Genomic DNA, 22,825 nt, shown 5'->3' with positions numbered 1-22,825 from the left:
CCCTTTCTTTTCTGCCCGCTAGGTAGAAAGATAAGAGGGTGTAAAGCCAGGGACTTCCCAGTTTTATTTTGAATTATGGAAGATTCAAGGACAGCCAGAGTGCTTTTCTGTTCTTCCACAAATCTTTCTGAATATCCTTATGTGTCATCGCATACTGGACTTGTTCAGTTCAGTGTGCTTGTGACTGATGCAGAAGTCCCAGGAGAACTACAGATTACAGAAGGACCTTTCTTATGAGGGGTTGGGGATTTTATGTGGGGTTTTGCTTTTTAAAAAGGATATTTATTTTTTCCAGGTTTTAGACACTTGTTTGAGTCCCGGACTAGCTTGTTTGCTTTAAATTGTGAGATAAGGTATGTGACAAAGGACTTCAACTGTCAGAATTGGTTTTTTTTTTTTTTTAAAGCCATGGTTTAAGCAAGAATTTCTAGAGGTGCTTTAGCAGTTCCTGCTGTGACAGCAAGTTCCAGGCAGAGTGTCACCTCTGTACTATTTTCCAGCTGCTGAGTCTTTGTGTTGCTTTTTTTCTGCCTTTGCATGACCCTTCTGCCAATGCTGCTGTAGGTTTGGGATCAACAACATAAATACAGTGGCTGCATGGGAATGCAGGGCTGAAGTCTTGTTATACTGAACTGAAAAGTGTTTGTGATACCTGAAGAGTAGAATGATGATGGGTAGTATAGAAAAGACACATGCGGTTGTATATGCTTTTGATCCGTTCTGACACTGGTAAGGTTATCTGACGTACTGTGTAACGGTCAACTGGATTTGATTGAAAATCCAATTATGTGTTTAGTTAAAAACATGATTGTATGTGAAGTATAACTAGTGCTGAGCTCAAACTTAAAAGCTGGGAAATCCTCTTCTTTCCTTAGTTCCAAGTAATCCCAGACCTTGTCTGAGATCTGTCACTTACAGTTTCAAGTTGTCTTGTTCCCATTCTTCAACAGCTGGCTTCAATTCAGTGGTCTAGAAATGGTTAACTCCAAGTTTTGTTGGGAAATAAGCTATTTGTAGTTTCCATGGGCCCTGCTAATTATTCATGTGATAAGGCTTACATAAGGGCTGCATTGCAGTTGCACTTCATTTGATGACAGAGTTCTGTATTTCTGTGTAAACAAGTCAAGTGATAAAGCATGGGCAAGCAAAGTCTGTAACTGAAACTAGGGAGGAAACAAACTTTTCTGTGAGGATCTTAAGGTGGTAGTATCTTCTTGACTGTCATGTTCCTTTAAAAAGAAACCCAGAAAACAACCTTGCAGTGTTTTATTTAAAAAGAAGAAATGAAAGAGCCTTCATTACTACCATTGTTTCTTGCTTTAGCATTTCTTCAGATTCAGTGGTGAAATCAGTTAAATTGTGCAATTAAAACTGTGTAGAGTGAGTTAGCAAAAAGACTAAAACTTAACACAGAGACTTTTCTCTTCAGCTTTGACACTGAAATTGTAAAAAGCAAACTTTTGAAGAATAAAACCTGTTTTAGAGAAATCTGGAGATTCTGGAAAAAGAAAACGGTATTGATCTACTAACACTCTTTTAAGACATTACTTAATAGTTCCTGCAATTTGTGTAGAACACCAGTTAGCTTAAGAAGCTTTGTCTAAAGAGTCAATTTATTTTTTTTTTCTCCTAAATACCTGTTACCTTAGTACATGCTGGAAGGAACAGCCTTCTACCTCTTCTCCCCATCCCTCAAATGTTGCTTGTAGTGTTAGAGGAAGTTATTTGAAGTAGAACTGAGGTTGGCCAAAATACTAGAGCTTTGTTATTGCTGTATGGTGCTTTTGCCTTTTTTTTTAAGGCATTCACTGTAAAAGTCGTGGTTATGGTGGAGAAGCATTGGTGCTGGAGGAAAACACTATCAAATAGTTTTAAAGTTATTGATATGTAGATATATCTGTCTGTAGCTTTTAATAGATGTATGGCTCTTTTTGAAAGCTTTATATAAGCCTTAGCATAAGGCCCTCCTGACCTTTAGGCGCTACAGGTATGCCATTACTGCGTTATTTTGTGTGGACTCAGTTTTCCATTTCTCAGCAAAGCTTCTTGTCAGGTATTGATCCTGGAAAACCTTGTGTGTACCTCCCTTTGTGCATTCTCCTCTTAGGTCTTATTGAAGCTAAAACCTTGTCTGCTGTTAAGTGCTCTGAGGAATGAGATACTTGCTCATGAGTTTTGTGGCAGGGACTACAGCCATCTCAGTTTTACTGGAGTCCCGATATGTAAACAGTTACTGTAAGCTTAAATTTGAAACAGTTTATTTTATCTAGAAATACATGTTTTGAAAGCATCTGTGCTACAAGTGATTTGCATTGATGATTTCTGAGAGCAGCTGGGAAATGCCTGGTTTGGAGGTATTACATGCTGAGAAGAGCTGATCTCATTTACTCAAGACAATGAAATGGGTTTTGACCCTGAAGAAGCTTGTCAAGGCAGCCTTTTCTTTCTGCTCCCAAGGAGCTGCAGCAGAGTGCTCAGCAGGCAGAACTGATCCCAGGATCAGGTGTTGCTGCCCTGTGTGTGCCGGAGCTGAGGGAGCCTGGCAGAGCAGTGCCCAGGCTAGCAGCTGCGCCCAGAAGAGGAGGATTGTTCCAGAAACAGAGGGAGAGCCTCCTGTAAAGTAAAATTGAGGGAATTGCTTCTAATCTTTGTGAGCTACCTTGCTGCATGATTTACCTTCTTTTAAAAGTGACTTTGCATTAATAGATTTGGAGTTCTGGTTGGATTTGTAATCTAATCAGGTAACCTGAGCACTAATGGAAGATTAAGCCCACAGCTAGAACACAAAGCAGAAAGTGCTTACCCTCACTGCTATGCCAGCATAGATATTAGTTTTTAAAGCAGATACAAGTAGCAAGGAAGTAGATCCTTCTAGATTTTGTTCACAGTGTTTGTCAGGAGTCTTGTGAACCTGTCAGTTTACATTGTGGTGCATTACCAAGGTGCACTTTTTTAATGGATGTACTCTGTCCTGGAGCTAAAGAAATTACTGAAATGTACCAATATTATTTTTATTAGTGGTAAGTCCACACTGCAGGCTTGCTAGGGCAGTGAGGTCTGCATGCTAGTAGCAATTAAACCAGGAGAATGACTGTATTTCCACAATGATTTCCACACTGAATTTGTTCAGCCTGGCCAACAAGGACTTTCTACCTGCCTGGAGTGAAAGCTAAACTATTAGAAAATCAGGCAGCTTTTTCTATCTTATATGTTATCAAAAGTCATAAATATGAAATTTTGTGACTTTCCTGATGAGTAGCAGAGCATACTCTTCTATGATGTAAGGTTAAGAACTCCAGTGATGTGTTGGCTGACTATAAAGTCAATAAATTGTTTGGATAGTTTTAATGGAAAACTAGTAGAAGTAATATTGACGCATCACATCTTTAATCAGGTTGAAAAGCATTAGTCAACCATTTTTTAAAATGTCATCTTCAACCGAAGGCATTCTCTAGTTTGTTTTTCCATCTTTACGTAAAGGATGTTCTTCTCTACTGGCAGTGGGGAAACCGAATACACTAGCAATGTGGAAACATGAAAATGGTTAGAAAACTGGTTTGTCAGGCATAAAGTTATTTTTCCATGCAGTATCCACATTTGGACACAGGTCTTTGTTCTAATCAAATTCCCAATTTTCTGTCAGAACTGTTCTATTAAAGCTTTTCATCATACTTGTTTCTTGCCCTTCTGCAGGGTAATCCATCAGAGTGTGTGATCCAGGGGCTTTCTTCTGTGAGAACCGAAGGTGTAAAAATGCATATAACTGGATTTGTCTGTGAAAACCTACTCCCTGCACTTCTGTATTCCTAGGTACATAATGTCTTTGTAAGTCCTGTATCATCCTGGACCGGATAAAAGGCTGAGGATATGACATGGTAGCAGTTTGGCTCTTGTTGCAGATATTGCTACACTGGAGAGCTTCTCTTCCTTCTAGCCTTTGGATGTGAATTTGTATGTGGAAAATGGCTGTCCTGCGAAGTTCCAGATTCTGGTGGATTTCTTGCACAGATGGTGTTGAGCAAGGCCCTGATTCATAAACTTTATGGAACTGTCACCTGCAAACTTGTTTCACTGGTCAGTTGTGACCAGTCCCTTTCTCTTGACTTCTGTTGTTATTTAAGCTCTGATTATTTCAGCTTTCCATTGGTATTTTTATATAAATGCTGAATATTTTCCTATTAACATTTCCCCTGTGCCCCTCCTTCCCATCCCCCCTCTACCACATCTGAAAATCAGCCTGCACTTAGCAAAACAAAAAATTATGGCCTGTAGATAATCAAGTTTTGCACCTGGTTGAAACTTCATGGGATGGCTCTTAGAATCAGTACAAGAGGCTTGCCAGCATCTCAACTGTTGGGGGGGTTTGGAAAGTGAGGAGGATTTTGAGGACTGTCAGTTTATATTTGCCCAAAATGGTGCTTGCAACAAAAGGGCATCCAGCATCGTTCTGAGCAACCAATTTGGAGTGTGGCTCTGTGGAAAAAATGCTACCTGCTGGATTTATAGCATGGTTTCTCGAGTTGCCCTGATGCTAACTTTCTAGAGACCTTCTTTTAAGGCATCATCTGGAGCCAACAAAGCAGCAAGGTGATCAAGTCACAGTCCAGCCTAATACAGTGTCACTCCATAGGAACAGAAGGATGGAAAAAGTGATCTTTGGTGCCAGTGCTGTTAATGTGGATGTGTTTGCAGCCTTGCAAATAGCATGAATAGACAGGAAAGAATTAAAATTGGGGATTGACATTCTGACATATAAAAATGCGTAACTGAACCAGCAGGACTGAGTATGTTGGATAACATTGTTGCTTTCTGTTTTGCAAGTTTTAAAACAGTGCTAAATAAAGCAAGTAGGTTATTTTGCCTTACTGCACAGTTAGGATTTCCCAGCTCAGAGCTTTCAGTCACTGCTTGAACAGTCTACCTTCTGTTTGGAAACAGAGCAACTTCTGTTCATTAGAAACAGTCAACAATAAATATGAAGAAATTTTCTGCAGTTTGCTTTGGAACTCGGTGGACCGGGTGTTATGGAGACAGAGTTGTTTTTTTCATTTACAAGGAGTGGCAGAAAAGTCATACAGTGGTTTTTGTTCCAAGAATGTTGCACTGAAAACCAAGGCACTGTTCAGAGCAGATTATGAAAACAGTTTTCAGCTGTCTTGTCCCACTGTGAAGTGTCTGGTTGTTGTTTTAATAGTGTTAGCTAAGCAGTCATTTTGGTAATGATTAATGACAACTGTAATTTTCTTTTAACTGACCTGATCCTCCTTTTCTTTTGTTGTATTATTTGACTGTAATTACTTGGGAAGTGGCTTGTAGCTTTAGCTATAATAAGTATGTTGGTAACTTTGTGTTTGTTTAGAGTTGGTGAAATGTAATTTTTGGACCTGTGGCTCATCAGTGTAAAGCAACCAACTGCCCTAGAGTTGAGAATAGAAAACTGGGAAGATAAAAATATCTGTATGGAGATGAGACAAATGAAAACAATTTCAGTGCTACAGTAGTCTTGGCATGAATGTGTAGTGATTTCTGGAGCTGTAAAGGCTGGGAACATAAGTGTATGTGTGTGGGTAGCTGGGTGTGTGGGTGAAAAGGAAAGGGGAATCTGGGTTAGGGAGGCAATAATTAAGAGTTCTTTCTGCAGACATAAGAAACCCTTTTAACTTTGTTTAAAAATAACAGAATACCTCTTTTTAAAAATTAAGCTATTTTGATGTGAGCTTCTAGAATAGAATACATTTAACTACTAAGAGGAAGAAATTGGATGAAGCCTGGTGCTGGTGTGCCTGACTAGGTGTTTTCGGGCATTTGGATAGATGTGTATTGCATTGGTTATTCTCTCCTGTTTAAGGAAAAAAAAAAAAGAAAATTATGTTCCTAGAATGAATAAACATTGTTTTATTTGCTTATTTCTGAATTTGTGGTGCTTATTCTTGATTTCCCTAAGTGTGTTGGTGTCTTGAAATGTGGGGAAGTTCTTGAAAGTATGTACTTATTCTTAACATATTTTACGTGCATATATGAATTTTTTATATTATGTATATTTTATATTATATATGAAATTTCTTATATACATGGAATTTTTTTAGGTAAAACAGGTTTTTTTTGTGTGGGTTTTTCTTTTGTGTGTGTGTGAGGGTGTGCAGAAATAGTGCCATTGCTCTGCAAGTAGGAGTGTTCAACTTTTGCACCAGAAAGTCCCTGTCAGTTCTGTGCCTTTAATTGAAAATACCATGTGAGCATCATTAGTTCATTCTTTGGTGTACTGTGATGCTGTGGGCAATGTTTTTGAAACCAGCTGTCCCACAAAACTGTTTTTTAGTAAAGTCTGACTCTGGTAATACTACAGTAGTTAGGGTGGTTTTCTAAAGAGTTGACACCATCGATGTTTGTGCTGTGAGTGGTGTACTTTTTATGGGCTTGGTGTACTTGGATGTGTTAGGCTATCCCACCCCCCAAAATACTCTAGTCATTACTGCTTTACCAAGCTACGGAATAACACTTATTAGATGTAAGAGGAAAAAAATGGGAAAGCTGAACAAACCAACCCCACAGCAACACAAAACCATAGTCTGAGTACCTACAAACCTAAACTCTTGTCACATTTAGAATTCAGGGATTCTGAGGTAATTCCAGTATCTCTTGTAAGCCAGGCCCCATCAATTTATGTTCGCAACATTACTTTTGACAGTACTGTTTTATCTCGGGTCAATTCTCACACTCCAAATTTCTGGACACAGTGTCTCAAATACTGGCAGCACTTGTCATGACTCATTACTAGGCTGCTGGGCTGTGCACTCTTCAACAAGCTTTCCTTAAATTCTCTTTTAAGTTCTACATAATTTAAGATGAAAAAATGACATTTGTTTAGCAGATTTAATCTCTGCTAAGCATTCAGTCATATAGCAGAAAGCTGCTACAGAAAGTATGTTCCTTTTCCTGATACTGCCCTAATTACATAATGAATACCAGGCTCTGGTAAGTTTTACCAGTGGCATGACTCAGCCACTCCTTAAAGCTCTATGCTCCAGAGCAGGAATGATGAAGGCTGCTAACTTGTGTGTTATTGCTAAATGTTGGAGGGAAAAAAATCCCACATAATTTACAAAAGAAATATAGGGTGCCATGCTCTGTTTTGCATATAGAATTGTTTTCTCCATTAATCCTTATCCACAGAAATACATTTGATTGCCTAATTGCCTCTTAAGTGCAGTAGTTGTTGGTAGTGTTTGGGACACACACCAAAAGATTTTTCTTTCCTCTTTCCTTTTGAATTTGTGATCTGTACACTGTTTAAGCAGTGTGACCATCAGGTGCTATTGCCATAAACTTTTCACAATAATAATCTTTATTAGTGTTCAGTATCATCAGTGCTAGTGATTAATATGAAACCACACCAATGTAATGTAGATGGTGTTTCATACTTCTGTGCATGAGCTTATAGGTCATATAAACTGAAGCATATTTATTAATAGAAACCTTAAATTTACAAGAATCAAGTGTACTTATATGAGACAGAGTTAATGTGCAGTTTAAGGCAGTTCTTTTGTCCTTGGTTTGCTTTTTGGATATTTGTCTTGGTACACAAGTGTATCCAGTGCACAGCCATCAAATTGCAGACTGGTTGAACCGTCTGGGAAACCACAGTTTTGGTGACATGGAGCAGTCATCCAGAGCCAGAGGCACAGATGACTGCTTCCTTGTGGTAAATTTTTGGGTTACATGTTTCCCTTGCTTGTGCACTTCCTATGTTGGCTCTGAAGGCATTTCTTTGAGTTCTGACAGGCCTTTTGGGGATGTTGTTTCCCAGAACACCTGTGAAAGTGTCGTGGCCTTCATGCCTGAACAAGGTATTTGGGATGTGTCTGCTGCTCTCCTGACTGTGGGGTGATGTCCAGAAGTGCAGTGTAAGCACAGTAACAATCTGAAAGTGTACACAGAGATTCTTGAAGGATGGGAAGCTACCTCCCAAAATATGAACTTAAGTGAGCCAGCATCTTATGGAGTTCCTTTTTGTTTGTTTTTTTTTTTTTTTTTTTTAGATAAAAAACACTCCCAGGGGTTGTTTTCAGGGTTAATTCTTACAAGAGGAGTAGACTGCGAGTGACTTGAATATTTCAGAGCATGTCCACATATTTGCTACAACATGGTGTCCAGACCTTGAGCTAATGCCAACCATGTTAGTACAGCTGAGCACTGTGCCCACTATACTGTAACAGCAGATACTTACACTTCTTACTCTCTAATATTACTTGTTCATGCTCTTTGATGAGGAGAGACAGTCCAGTAGCTCCAGGCTTATGAGCTACATGGAGATTAAATGTCTGTAGTCCCTTTTAGCACTAGAGTATGTTTGACCCTTTACTAGGACCAGTGTCTGTATTCTGCCGCTTTATTTCATGACACGTGTGCCTGCATTCTGTATGGTCTGAAATTAATTTCGAATTTTAGTTTTAGGAAGGCCTTGCTGATAAACAGTAAATTCTTCAAGCCTTAATTCATAAATTAAAATTTGCTGCATGTTTTTTACATCTAATTTTCTCATTTTTAGATCTCATTTAGATTCTCAGTTTTCTCTAAGATATTATTTCTCCTCTAGCTTTTTGAGTGATGACACACATAACACTAAGTGTTCATTTAAAAAAATAGACAGTAGCACAGTTTAAAAAAAAAAAGAAAAATCTGTTTGCCTTAGAAATGCTGTTTCCAATATTAGTTTAGTTCTACTCAAACTGTGCTCCTGTTTGGAGGCATTCCAGTTCTGTGCTTGGCAGGCACGTGGAAGCTTATGGTAGTGCTCCTTTTCCATTGCAGCTGACCTTGCCTTGAACTAGAAATAATCAAGGCCTTTACAAATCTTGCAACAGTTGCCCCTTCTGTCTCTCAAAAGTCAAATTGTTCTTGAAAGCTGTGGATTTCTTTGCTCACTAGAGAGTAAATTAGTCCACAAGAAACAACAAGGAAAAGGATTAGATAAAAGCATTGCTTCATATTATAAGGAAAGATGTCTGAGGTTGTCTGGAGGATCTTTTAGCTCTTCTGTGGGATGTGGGGATGAGGAATGGGTGTGCTGGGCAGCAGGAGGTCTGTGGGAGGGCAGGCTTGGGCCTTTCCCCGCCCTGTGTTTGCTTTTCCTGGCAAAATCACAGGACTGTGCCTGTCAGTGTGAGGATGCCATCTGTGTTGCACAGCCTGCTTGGCTGTTACAGAATTGCACAAGAATTGCTCTGAAATCATACTGCTAAACTCTTTTCTGGCTAGCTGCAGTGGTTGCCTGGAGATGCAGCTATTGTACAGTGCTTCAGGAGCAAAGTGAAAGCAGCAGCCTTCGAAACTGCCTCAGCCTGGCACTGCAAACGTAATCCCCAGAACAAGCAGTTAATGGCAGATGAGCTGACCAGACCAGACACAGGCTGCTGAAAAGGGTAATTGTTTTGTGAAATTAAATTTGGTTCTTAAAAATAGAAAATAGCCAAAAAGGCTGAGGGTAGAGGAGGAGAACTGGACAAATCTAGTTACAGCAGAGGTACATTTCCTCAATTTAATTCAATTTCAGTTTTCCATTTGCTGCTTTCTTGTTATGTGCAAACTGGAAGTGACATTCTGCAGCACTAAAACAAAATATCCTGTGTGTGTATTTTTGAATAGGATTTCTTTTTGTTTGTTTGCAGTAAAATAAGTTAGCTATTGAAAACACAGTATCTTGGAACCCAGTTTATTATTTAGTGGCTGATTTTGCTGGATGTTTTAAACTAAGGGATTAATGCTCATATGTAGTGGCTACACATGGATTGAAGGGATGCTAATGCCTGTCTATCAATATCTTAATAGGATTTTTGGAGTAAAATCTGGACCACACAGAACTTGCTTTAGCTTCGCTGCACTCCTAATACATTTTGTTAGTTATCTGAGCTGTCTGTGAAACTTTATTCTCTGGTGTTGCCAGACTTGCATTGAGATACATACCTACTTAACGTGCCTGGTTTCCTGGTGTCTAAAGGCGAGCATCGGTACATGTGCATAACATCTGCCTCACTTGTGCTTGCCCAGGGAGCTGGTGTAAGCTTAGGCAGAGTAATGCCTGGAGTCTGCCTAGCTCCTGTGGGCTCTGGGCACACACTGCACCTTCTGGCAGCACTGGGCTCAGTCTGGGTCATGACAGCCATGGTAACTTTAGGGAAACATCGATGGGAGCAGTGCCCACATCTTAGGTGAGAGCGATTGAGTTGCAACCACAGCAAGCTAGTGCTCGTTGCCATGGCTGGGTGACTGCATGTGCCCCTGCCTCCCACAGGTAACCCAGGCTCACAGGGTGGGAGCTGACCCACAGCAGGGGGAGAGACTTGGCAATGTGCTGGGTGGCCAGCTGCCACAGCGTGGCTGCTGAGCAGTGTCTTGTGTAATCATTGTAACATGCATATCTGTAACCACACGTCCTTTTTACATGTGAATACCAGTATGTGTAATACCAGTGATTGATATAACTAATACAGAACTGCACCATTGATACCACAGGGTACATACTGAATGATAAAGCATCCAGAAACTGAGTTAGTCTTTCTGCAGCAGTGGCACTGTTACAGAGGTGCCCTGAATTTGTCTTACACTTTGTTTGCTTTATAAGGATGGCTTTTATTTCATTATTCATTCAGTCATTGAAAGTACTTCATGAAGTTTTGGGGTGGTTTGTTTTTTTTGCCGTTGCAGGCACCTGAAACTAATGGAGTCCATCCTGAAGGCTGTCAAGGTATACTAGCAGTACAGTATATTTATGGCTTGCAGAGCAACAACTGCCTTGCTGGCACTTGAAAAGAAAAGCAGAAGACAAATGACCTGGACTTTGTTTGCAGCTACAGTAACAGCGTAGGGGGTTATTTTAGTGCTAGCGCTGGGAAGGAGTACTGTGTGGTATGGATTTGAATTTAATGTGTATTTTGTGTTATTCTGAAGAGGAGTTAAAGTAAATCATTGTGATATTTCTTCAAAAGGATTTGGGCTGGAAGTTGAGGTATTGGCTTGTAGTAATTTTATACTTTCTCTGAACTTGTGTGTATTTCTGGAGGAAAAAAACAGGGTAAAAGCATTCTAAAACAGTTCAGATATTTCACGTTTGTTTCACTGGTCACCAACAACTCTCTTTGGAAATGCTGAGGGGGACATTACAGAAGCACATTAGTATTAAAGCGGTTGAATGGTAACTCACCAAATATAAGCATTTTTTTTTTTACCCGCTTGTGTTACTTAGCACCAGAGATGATTGCCACAGGCAATGGAGGTGCAGGGGCCATTGTGCCCAGACATGCTGGCAACAAAACAGAAACTCTTTACCATGGTTGCTGGCACAAGCCAGAAAGTTTGTTCCTGTATTGCTGTGCTAACAAGAGGTAGATCTGGCATTTGTCATGTATTTGTCGTATGCCAGGCTTTCTCATATCCGTACACCTCATTCAGAACATTAGTTCACATAACGCATTCAGGTGCTGTAGCTATAGCTGAAGTCTCATTCGGAGGTGCTGATAATCACAAAAGCAAGCAAGTTTCTGTTGTTGTGTGCTAGCAAAAATACTGAAAAGCTTATGCAAGCAAAAGTATTAGTTGTCTGTGGGAAGGAATCTGTCCAGCTTTCTTTACCTCCCTCCTTGTGAAGGGTTATGTTTAAGTGGGAGTGGTTTGAGCATAAATGTAAATGGAATGGAAAAAAGAAATTGTGATGCCAAAATACAGGCAGGAATCTGTTTTTGCTTTTTTATCCTGTTTGGAGAGCTTTTGTTTGTTTCCCAGTTTATATTGCCTGCTACACTTCATTAAAAGTTTTATTACGTGCTCTTGGATTTAATATTTCATATACCCACACGTGAAACTTAATTGTGTGAAATTTAATAGGTTTGTAACAAGAGAGAGTTGGGTTTACAGGGTAACTTGTTTGCTGCTCAGCACTGCACATGGCTTGAGTGGTGTTTGAATGTGCTTTTCTGAGCAAGGTGAAGACAGGCCTTTCCCCACAGCAGAAGTTTTTAATGAAAAAGAACTTTGTGGGACTTCATCCTTTTTCCAACACCCAGCTTCTGGCCAGGTCTTGCTGTCTGCAAAATTAATCTGTGATGTATTTTTTCTTTCCGTAAAATTAGAATAACTTCATGCTTTGCCCTTCATAGGTTACCCTTAGAAGTACTTGTTTGCTTATTACTATTCTGTACAGGTGCTGAGAATGTATGTGGTAAATGTTGTGACAAATACCTTTTGCTAGAGTAGTATTTGTACTTCACATGCAAAATAAATTCACTGTTCTCATTTTGTTTAGTATATTAAATGAGGTTTAAGGGATGGCTTGATTATAGATGTGTGGAGATTGAGGAAAAGCTAGATAATGGGGCACTTCTTAAATGAACAGACATAAAATTGTTCAGTAGCTGAAAGGAGATGTGTATGTATTCCATCTATATCCTTATAAAACTATATATATATAAAAATAGTATATACTTATCACTGGGATAGTTTTCTGCCTCTAGAAATAAACTAAGAGAGGATGCTTTTCAGAGGGATATTATGATATTTTTTGTTTTGAGGAAGAATCACTTCTGGGAAGTCTAATGTTTGTGCATAACACATGGTGTTGACCCAATATTGCTGTAGTCCCTGGACTGTATTATTGGAGTCTGTTCTAGCTGACTATATTTTTAGCAGAGACACTGTGCACCTATTCTACTGAGAGATTAGTACAATCTAGTGCATTACTGTGCCACCACTGGCTATTTTAGCCTCCCTAATTAGACAGCTTGTCCCTATGCTGAGGCAGAATAGATTTAGGGGATTAAGTTTCATGCGTGTGGCCTGGAGGCTCTGCAAAGTACATGTAAACAAGACTTGGGTGTGTTCATGCTTTGGAGGGGAAGAGAGGGAAGGATGCAAGCCAAGGTGGTGTTTGGGTGGTTGCCACATCTAAGGAGATGTGATTGTAAATAGGTAGAAAACACCTGATAGTACACAATTAGGAGAATAGCCTGAAAAACAGGTGAGATGGGGGCTGCATAGATGACAAAATGGGTGAAGTCAAACCTGTCCTCGCGAAAAATCCCGGTGGCATACAACTAGGTTGGGAACTGCAGAGAGATCATCGAAATGAACTCTTTCACATTTTAAAGCATGGGCGCTGCCTGCTTTGCTGACAGAAGTGACCACATTAAGACATGAAAGTGGGAAAAGTTTGGCTGTAAGCAGAAAGAAAAAATCACTTTCCAACTGATGTGTGAGGTGGAGGAGGAGGAAATGTTCCTATAGCCAGTGCTGGAACAGAATCTGACTTGCATGAGGACTGTAACTTGCCAGACCACACACTGAGTGCAAATAGCAAGACTTTGAGAGCCATGAGGTTCATGTAATCCACTCACTCTTCATAAGCAGCCAGAAATCAGGTTGAAGGTGAGGTATTTGTTGCTTACTTATTAAAGTCATTGTATTAGCTTGCTGCTGAATTTACCAAGAGAGCTATATAGATTCTGGAGCACGAAGTATCCCTTGAGTAGGCCTTAGGTTGGGCGATGAAGATCTCCTGTCTGCACATCCTTTTTTAGGGAAGATGTCATTCAAACCTGACACAGCTGTGATCTCACTTGTTGCTAGCTCCCAGCTCTGTGGTAGAGCATCACACTGTGTAAAGGCAGTTACAGAGTAAGAAAGGAGTCTGTCTTTGTGGTGAAGCTTTACTGATGTGGCAAGTCTTGCATTGTTTTCCCTTTGTGCTGCAGAGGTGCTGGTGAAATGCTACTTTTTCTCTTAGCACTGCCTTAAGATTTTGTGGTAAATTAGGGAAGAAGGACAGTGCCATTGCTGCTGGGTCTCTGGATGTTGTGAGGTTACCCAAGGAAGTAACTGTGCTGGCAGCAAGCTGCTAGTAGCGACAAAGGTTTCCGTCAGCTCAGCTGGTCTCTGGAATGGTATCTTGCTGTGGCCTGGTTATGGTTGCATGGAATGCACTTGCAGCTTGCTGCTGTGCTGAGCAGCAGAATGCTCAGAGGTGCTGCCTGGCTGCAAGGCAAGGAGCTAGCTGGGAGGATCCTCATGGGAAGTCTCTGCAGGCTGACATCGAAACTTCTCACTTTAGTCCTGTCATCACTGTAATAATTATCATGCAAATCATTAATATTTTTAGGCATGCTGTTCCTCTTTGTGGTCACTCTGAGCCTTTACTTAGTAGCAGAAAGGAGAAAATTATTTGGCACCTGTCATAATGGCATCAGTTATTCAGCACAGAAAGTTAATTCTGACCTAAAAAAAAAAAACCATGGAAAAACCCTCCTTCTCTTTGAAGTTGTCAGTTTTCATTCTGCGAGTTAGTGTTAAGCCTTTTGGAACTGGCTGGAAAGAGGTTGTGATGCACGAAAGGTTTGAAAATGGGTTACTGGTTTTTAGAGCAGGTCTTTCTAAGATTTCTTATACCAGGAAACAATGCGACAAGTACCGCTGGAGCTTTGGGAGCCCTCAGAGTTCATGCTTGTAAGAACAATTGATTGTCTTTGTGCCATCTGCACTGGATTAGTGAAAGAATAAGAGTGCTTAGTCTGAAAAAGAAGCTTGCCCGCTGACTGACTTCTACTGCCTTATTTAAATGCCTTGAATAACTTGCTGAGTATTGGTATTTTCTAAATATTGTGTCATAGACTGAATGCTTTTGTTTGCTCAACTTTCTAGCTGTATAGAAGGCTGTTAAGAAAGGCGTATGATTAATTTCCCATTAAAGTCTCTATCTGTCAGGTTTGTTTAGTGGGTACAGGTGCTAGTGGATCAAGTTTGTTAGTGAAAGAGCTATGCAAGTCCTAAATTATTTTTAGCTTTCTTCTAATTTAAAGAGAAAAAAAATCCTTATGGTAATGATTGTTATTAGAGAGAATATCTGTGACCTATATTACACACTGTCCTTAAATGCAAACACCATTTATAGAGTATTTATGCCTATTTTACACATCATATACTTTTCCCTTAATGGTATTTTTCAAAGGTTTGCTTAATTTGCACTTCACACTAGAGGGTATGCTGACAAGGGAGGTACTGCCTGATCCTTAATGAACTTTCCATAAAGGAGTTAATGTGCAGAAACCCTTACGAATAAATGATTGTTATTCCCTAGTGCCACACAGTGGGATGTAATGAAGCTTTTAAAATAAAAATCCTGAAAAATACTCCTGATGGCAATGCATGTCTCTGGGTGAACAATTTGCACTCTGCAAAAGTACATCATGTTCCATGTGATTCTCTCCCACCCTCATATTTCTAACTCAACCTGAAGTGTGTGTGCTGGTATAATTTGGCCTAGTCTGCAGCAGTCCACTCAGGTATGTTGGAGCCTGTCTCTGTGCATCAGCAAGCATTGGCATGGTTGCAGTAGAGCAGTAGGTACCTTTGAGCCCTTATGTTTCGATTAGATTTTTGGAACAAATTTTGTGTTTGGAGTGGAGCATTTTGGCTTTGTTTCTTCTGAAAGGGGTATAATCTGTGCACACTGAAGCTGCTCTGTGATCCAAGGTAGCATGTGCTAAGTGAAGATGCAGAGGGAATTTGTTTCAAGACAGCACAAGTACCCCAAATGAAACACTAATGTAGTTTGTTACATGCTATGGGGCCCTTAATGCACAGAATACAAAATGAGTATGTGCCTTTAAAGTATAATCTGCGTACAGATCTTCAACTTAGACATGTAACCAAAAGCAGCCATACCAAAGTAAATATAAGTACTTAAAGTTTGATGTAAGTGGAAAATCTATATGAAATACTCCATGATTTTATATGTAGCTGTACTGCTGATGATTTATCACCCTTTTTATTTTTATATATATATGTATATATATCCTTATTTCTCCCTTGTCTTTTAAGCTGCACACTTTTCTTCATTTATAAATTTGCTTTGAGAATTTGGAAATACTTTTTCTTTAAAACAGAAAAAAAAGAAGAGATAATTTTTTAAACAAATTATTAATTACAGCTGGAATAATATGTCATGTTGGCCAGAGTTTTTCTTCCTGATAGTTAACTATTGAACCAGTTGAATCACAAACTTCTACAGTGTTCTTTAGTCACAGAGCCAGTGCATTAACTCAGTTTTGGCAAGTTTGGAAGAGTATTGAGAATGCAGAAGAACTAATAAAATGATAGAATACAGCTATCTTGAACTTTTTATATTCTATCAAGTAGTTTGTCAGATGGAACAAACTGAAATAAAGCCTGAACTTTGTCTCAACGGGGAAATAAGGAGGAATGAGACACTCTCCTCTTTAGAACTTGTTAGATATTTTTCTTACCTTTGGAGGTATGCTGCTTCACTGAAACCAAACATTACATGGAAGTGTTCTCGCTGTGACAAAGCTCCTTTCCTGTCAAAGAACAACTGAGCCTTTCTGCCTGCTCTTAGCAAGGAGGCCTTCGTTTAAGTTTATATGTAGGTTTTGGGGATCCTTGCTTCCAAAATACTACTTAAACTATCATCCAATTTTTTCATATTTCTGTTGCTATTAAAATCCATTTTTACAATGAAAGCACAAAGAAGTCCGATATGATTTCAAAGTCTGAAAAGGCTCATGCAGGTTACTCTTCAGTAATGCACCATATATGCATAGAAATGGTCAGAGTTCTAGCAGGTCATCAACTTGAAGATGATAGGTGAACCTTCAGGGAAGACAGTGTCATTTGCATGAACAGTTGTAGGAGTGGGGCTCTGATATGGTCAGTTCTGTGGCACAGGCAACTGGAAGCTTCCTGGCTTGATGAAAATTTCCTGTTTTTCAGTCAGGAATTCTTTTCAGATCTCTTCTTTACGATGTTCATATGTTCTTCTCCCTGATAATGAGAATTTCTAATAGTTCTTTTTGTCTTTTCCAAACCAGAATTAGACCCCAGCTAGCCAAAGAGAAGATTGAAGGATGCCATATTTGTACCTCTGTCACACCTGGAGAACCTCAAGTGTTCCTGGGAAAAGATAAAGCCTTCACTTTTGATTATGTCTTTAACATAGACTCGCAGCAAGAAGAGATCTATATACAATGTATAGAAAAACTGATCGAAGGTTGTTTTGAAGGCTATAATGCCACTGTGTTTGCTTATGGCCAGGTAAGCTTTACTTTATTTCAAAGTATTTATTTTGACATAAACTGTTTCTTGTGACTGATCTTTCTCTTAAATTATGGAATGCATGAACTTGGGTTTTAGCATCTTGGATTTATTTTAAATGATGTGTCCTACAGGAAACTGTTTAGGAGTTTGTACAGATTCTCTGCAAAATGGCAGTTGAAACACAGACAATATATAGGCAGTAGAATTAATAGTAATGCTGACAATAGCATGAGACAATGTAATTTCTTAATTCACCCCAAATACAGCAGTACTAATTAGTGGCTTCATCAGTTTTTATGTAACGATAGGTTGTACTGAGATTCTTTTCTGAACAACTGTCCATCCCTCTGTGCTTTCAGACACTTTTGGTAAGAGGAGGTTTTTTAAAATAGATTCTAGCGAGCTTCAGGCCGCATTGTGGGCAAAATGACTTTTTGTAGAGAACACACCCTCTCAGTGCACTGGGCACATATTTTACTTCTTAAAGCTGAAATATTGAGCACAATGCAGATAATGCATTAGTGTCTTCTGAATATTCCTTTAGGAATTGATTGCATAAATTTTAGTCTTAGATGCTGAATTTTATCATTGTTAAATGTCATATCTTGAACTAGACTTCATAGATCTAACTCTAGCAGTGTGCAGATCCAGTTTAGCTTATGTTCAGTAGGATTTTGTCTTTGACTTTCCTCACTAATGGAGTGAAAACACAACGCTGCCTTGTTTTCTGTAAGGACTTCATATTTAATTAAATTATCTTCTTAGTGAACGTATGTCTTGTATTCTTCAGTGCTGTCTTATACATTGAAAACAATGGTAATATTCTACCTGAGATAGTCAGACATCATAATTAAGGGAGTTATTTGATCTACTTCAGATTGCAAATTGAAATTGCAAATGCTGCTTCTACGTTCAAAATATATGCTTTAATTAACAGTCTCGGTTGAAAACATTAACTCTTCTTCTGACCTCGGACATGATAGCTCAAGGGCGATGTAAGCTTAGAAGTTTGTAGGGGAAAGGCTATGAAATGTTGTGCTGGTGCCTTCTTGTATGTGATCTGTGGATAAACCATAGATTTTGTCCAACTTTTGCAGTTAATCCTTTTCCCCCCCAAAATGACCTATTGTTTTGCATGCTAATACTGTAGACTGACTTAGTAGTCACTATCTAGCATTAATGTTCACAAATTGCATTTCTCTGTGTACTATTAATCGTTCTAGTGACTAATCCTTTTTCAATTTAGACAGGTGCTGGCAAAACATACACCATGGGCACTGGGTTTGATGTCAATATAACAGAAGAGGAGCAAGGCATTATATCCCGTGCTGTTAAGCATCTTTTCAGATGTATTGAAGGAAAAAAACAAGCTGCTATTAAACAAGGGCTTCCCCCTCCAGATTTCAAAGTGAATGCACAGTTCTTAGAGGTAAATACAACCTGTGTTTTCTGCATGTAACTCCATCAGGTTTTTTTAAGCCAATTAATCCTTTTTTTTTCTCTTTGTTACTTTTATTTCTTTTCCCACAAGATGTTTTGAATTAATCTTCAAGATTTCAAAAGGACATTTTTGGGAGTTTACTTCAGCTCTTCAGAATATGAAAAAAGTCTTTTTATCTTATCCCAATTATTTTAGTAGTTTTCTTCACAGAGTTATTTTGAAGTGCAGAAGTAGTCATGTTGACCATTATTTACCCCTTTCTGTAGCACACATATTTTTGTGGGGCCTGTTGCTCTTGCCTGCTTAATTCTTTACAAAACCTCAAAGCAAGAAAGTGTACATGTATAAAAAAAAATAATCGATTGTACCTTGTGCCTTTGAATAGTCACCATGCTTTGCCTGCTTTTGACACTTTGCCATAGATTACTTTAGCTTTTAAAATCTGTTCAGGAGACTTGTTATATTTATTTCACCGATGAAGAAACCTAGCATAAAAATACTTCTTTTTGTGATCCCCAGTGATTTAGGATTGGTGATACATGTCACTGTTACTGCTTTTATTAGATCTAGATAAAAAATGGGTCAGTGCTGAGGAAGAAGTGTTCCCTTTGTGGGTTTTTTTTTTTTTGTGGACACAGTTACTGGTAAGAGAGGCCGTAACATCTGTGATCTTTCCAACCTGTGACAGCTTTTGATTTAAGTCTTGCAGCTTTTATGCTGTCTCTCCTGCCTGTGGAACTATTTGTTATTTGATTGATTTGGGTGTAATGTATTTACATTTACTAACAAGCTGCAGAAGCCAATACTTTAAGCACACAGAGAGGAAGAATCAATTTAAGGAAGAGCATGTGTATTACTTAGTTTGCCTGCAACTTTGTCTACTTCAGGGGAGAAAGAAACCCCACTTTTGTATTACTCAAGAGAAAAAATGGTTTCTGTTACTGCTGAAATAAACTAGGTCCTTTAGTCATATATTCCTGCAATTGTTTTAAAGATTAACAAGCTGGCACTGGTTTTCCACTAGTATAGGTTTGTCACTGCTAACCTTAAGCAGAGGTTTTTGTGGGTCTGACTAATGTTTGCCTAGAGAGTGTCTGGGCTTGAGCACGGGCCACGAGAATGCTGCACTCCCCTGTTCTCTGAACACTGGGGAGCTGCAGCTTCACTTCTGCTCAGGCAGCTGCAGCAGTAGTGTCAGGAGTAGTAACCAGTGTAATTTCTAAATGCCTTGTGTTTTTTATATAACATTAAAAACATGACTGCAAGAGTCCCACAGTACAGAGCAGTAATTGCAAGTTACAGTGGTGATGGTATGCGGAATTACAACATATTTTAGATGAAATCTACATACTAAAACTTCTCTATTTAATTTGGAGAAAGATTAAATGATGTATATAATAATTTCTTCCTTAACAAAATGTCACTTCTTTGGTGGATTTTTTTTTTTTTTTGTTCTAAGGCTAAATTGGGACTTTCTGCCTTTTCTGAAGTTACATATTATACTGTACTCTTGTATCAGAATATATCCTTTTCCTCCCATCATATCTACCATTAGAGCTGGATTATATAAACAGTAATTTAGTTACTGAACAAGTTGAAGCAAGGTTTTATTTTGGAATAACTTTGAAGTTTGAGGGCTGGGTAACTTGGGAACAGTGACTTCTGTTTGCTACTTTCTTGCTTTTCTTTGGTTTGCTGCAGTCTTCTCTTAACTCTTCGCTTTCCTGTTAAGTTTCCATAAAAATAGACGTATGCAGCCCCAAACAATTACAGCTGCATTATCAGGATCCTCTCTAAATTGTGACATCGGTTTACTTGCACTTAGGAAGGTAAAATATTACTAAGAGGGCTCCTACTTAGAATATTTCTGCCTAATAATGACATATAATTAATTTTTAATATGTTAAAGATTAAAAGCATCACATTCACAAATGCTGAGCATTTTCTTCTGGGGAAGCGATCCTCACTTGTGAGAGGAGGAAGCCTTTTGCTTTCAGTGTATGAGAAAGTACATTGGGAGTATACAGATTCGTTGCAATGTTTCCTTGGCTTTTACCTAGGGACTTTGAGGAATTTAATCAGTTTGGCCTAAGCTCTGCTGAAGTTAGTTGGTATAACCAAGTTAAAGACAGTGGAAATGTTCCAGTATACATCGGCAGAGACCTGCTTTTTCCGTTTGTTGTTGTTTCTTTCTTTATTTTATTTCCCCTGCTGTCTTCAGTTGGATTTAAACACTTCCTAAAACTTGGAGCATTCTTATAAAATGACAATCCATCTCCTGTAACAGATGACTACATAGTAAGTTCTGATGTCTTTCCTTGTTCTGATATCATTTACTGACTTAAAAGTCTGCTGTGCACAATGATACTGAGTTGAAAGACCACTAGATGGTATTTGCCTTCAGGCGACCCAATGAAACAGGCAATAAACACTAAGCAGCCCGAAACATGCAAGAGATAGTTGCTGTTGCTTGTGTGCTTGTGCCTGAAAGTTGTGACTCAATCTGGGGCACTAAAGTGTAGGTATTGCATGGAGGAAAAGCCCTGCTCAAGGAACCATCCCACAGTATTTTTGGCCTGGTGGTAGGTGTCTTTAATAGGCAGCTTGCACAAAAACTGTTACAGGTTAAATTCCTTCTAGGCCAGGAACAGTTTATCCAAATGAAGGAGAAACAGAATTAAGGTGTGAGGGAGGAGATGAGAAAAGGTGTGCTGGCAGGGAGAGCAAGTAGAGTGAGTTTGAAGTGCTTTGTGGAAGGGTGCAGCCAACTGAATCAACAAAACAAAAGGAAAGGCCAAGGTCAAATCTGAAGAGAGCAGGTGCCTGCCACAGAAACCCCTGCTGTGGTTGTTCTGCTGGCATCTAGAGCCTTCACTTCCCTGGTCCCACCAAGGAATCTTCTCCCAGATCTGACAATCTGGAGGAAGTTATGGCAGCTTTGGGTGGCATAATAGTAAGGTGTGCTGGTGACTTAATTTGCAGTTGCTATATTATCATATTGTCCTTGTGAGTTCGGATGTTTCATAGCATCTATTCTGTGAGCCTTGACATTTGAATTTTTAGAACTTTCTGTTCACAGTTCACTTTCTGTTCTGTGCACAGTTTTGTTAGTTTTTGGAGGAATTCCTTCCTAAAGTAATATAGTTTGTATCTTTTTTTTTTTCTCTCCTCAGCTTTACAATGAAGAAATTCTTGATCTGTTTGATACCACACGTGACATCGATGCAAAGAATAAAAAATCAAATATTAAAATACATGAAGATTCAGCAGGAGGAATTTATACAGTGGGTGTTACAACCCGAACTGTGAATGGAGAATCAGAGGTGATCACTGAAGATAAATTACTGTGTAACATACCAAATGCATTCTAAAAATATTTTCTGTATGTTTTGTTAAGCAGTTAAAAAGATAGGTTTTGCTTGCCAAATCTGAATTACAAGTTTTCGTTATTTTCTGTAGCCTTAAGTCTGCTAAATGTTTGATAGTAATTTCCTACCACTTGAATTTGCTAGAAACATGCTTTTACTAATAATGTAGTTCTGCTGTGAGAGAAAATTTTGGCATGTGTGTAAATCTGGTCTCCTAAATCTTATATGTGGTATTTTTCTCCTGTGACAAGAAAGCTTTGCATTATGACTGGTGTGTGTTAAACTGCTATTCATGTGCAATACCAATATTATTTTACTGTGTGTTTTTTTACAAAAAGTACAAAAATTGTACCTTTTTGCCACAGGTGAATGAAACGAAGGTTGCTATGTTACTACCAGGGGACAGCAAAAAGATGGGTACAAAGATTAAAGCATTTTCTTTTAGAAACAGTAGAAAATACTTTTGCTTGCTTAAGTACCTTTGTGCTTTTCAACCTAAAGGAACTGAAATCATATCAAAGAGTAAAAGCTTATTTATATCTAAAGCCATAAGTGTTACAAGAACACTTTTTATTTAAACTGCAAACAATGCAATGTACGTCTTGTCTATTTTCTAGATGATGCAGTGCCTAAAGCTGGGGGCTTTGTCTCGAACCACTGCCAGCACTCAGATGAATGTTCAGAGCTCACGGTCTCATGCTATCTTTACTATACACTTATGTCAAACCAGAGTCTGTCCTGCATTTAACACTGTACGTATCTTTGCTGGTTTTAATCATCACTTTAGTAACCGTTTTTCAAAAGGTGAATATTTTAGCAGCCACTGCTATCTGAATTGCACTTAGTAAAGATGCTACAGTCATCGTCATGCTGGATGAATTTGCTAAGCATTATAATGATTTGATTTAATCTGTGCCTA

The 22,825-nt window shown here is 38.8% G+C and overlaps 1 protein-coding gene across 9 annotated transcripts in view; it reads left to right on the top strand.

Moving 5' to 3' along the window:
• The window catches only part of KIF21A (kinesin family member 21A), a 91,397-nt gene that overhangs the window by 13,902 nt on the left and 54,670 nt on the right, over positions 1 to 22,825 (top strand). For all 9 annotated transcript variants that reach the window (XM_061366223.1, XM_061366222.1, XM_061366226.1 and 6 more), the window contains exons 2-5: positions 16,872 to 17,094; positions 18,344 to 18,526; positions 21,712 to 21,861; positions 22,524 to 22,658. In XM_061366223.1, coding sequence (XP_061222207.1) covers positions 16,872 to 17,094; positions 18,344 to 18,526; positions 21,712 to 21,861; positions 22,524 to 22,658 — 691 coding nt within the window. The remainder of the gene's footprint in view (positions 1 to 16,871; positions 17,095 to 18,343; positions 18,527 to 21,711; positions 21,862 to 22,523; positions 22,659 to 22,825) is intronic.

This window comes from Neopsephotus bourkii, unplaced genomic scaffold (assembly GCF_033783945.1).
Source record: "Neopsephotus bourkii isolate Nb327-2 ecotype Australia unplaced genomic scaffold, CSIRO-AGI_Nbou_v1 NB_1328, whole genome shotgun sequence".
NCBI classification, from domain to species: Eukaryota; Metazoa; Chordata; class Aves; order Psittaciformes; family Psittacidae; genus Neopsephotus; species Neopsephotus bourkii.
Note: the sequence above shows the minus strand (reverse complement) of the source record. Positions and strands in the feature narration are given on the sequence as shown.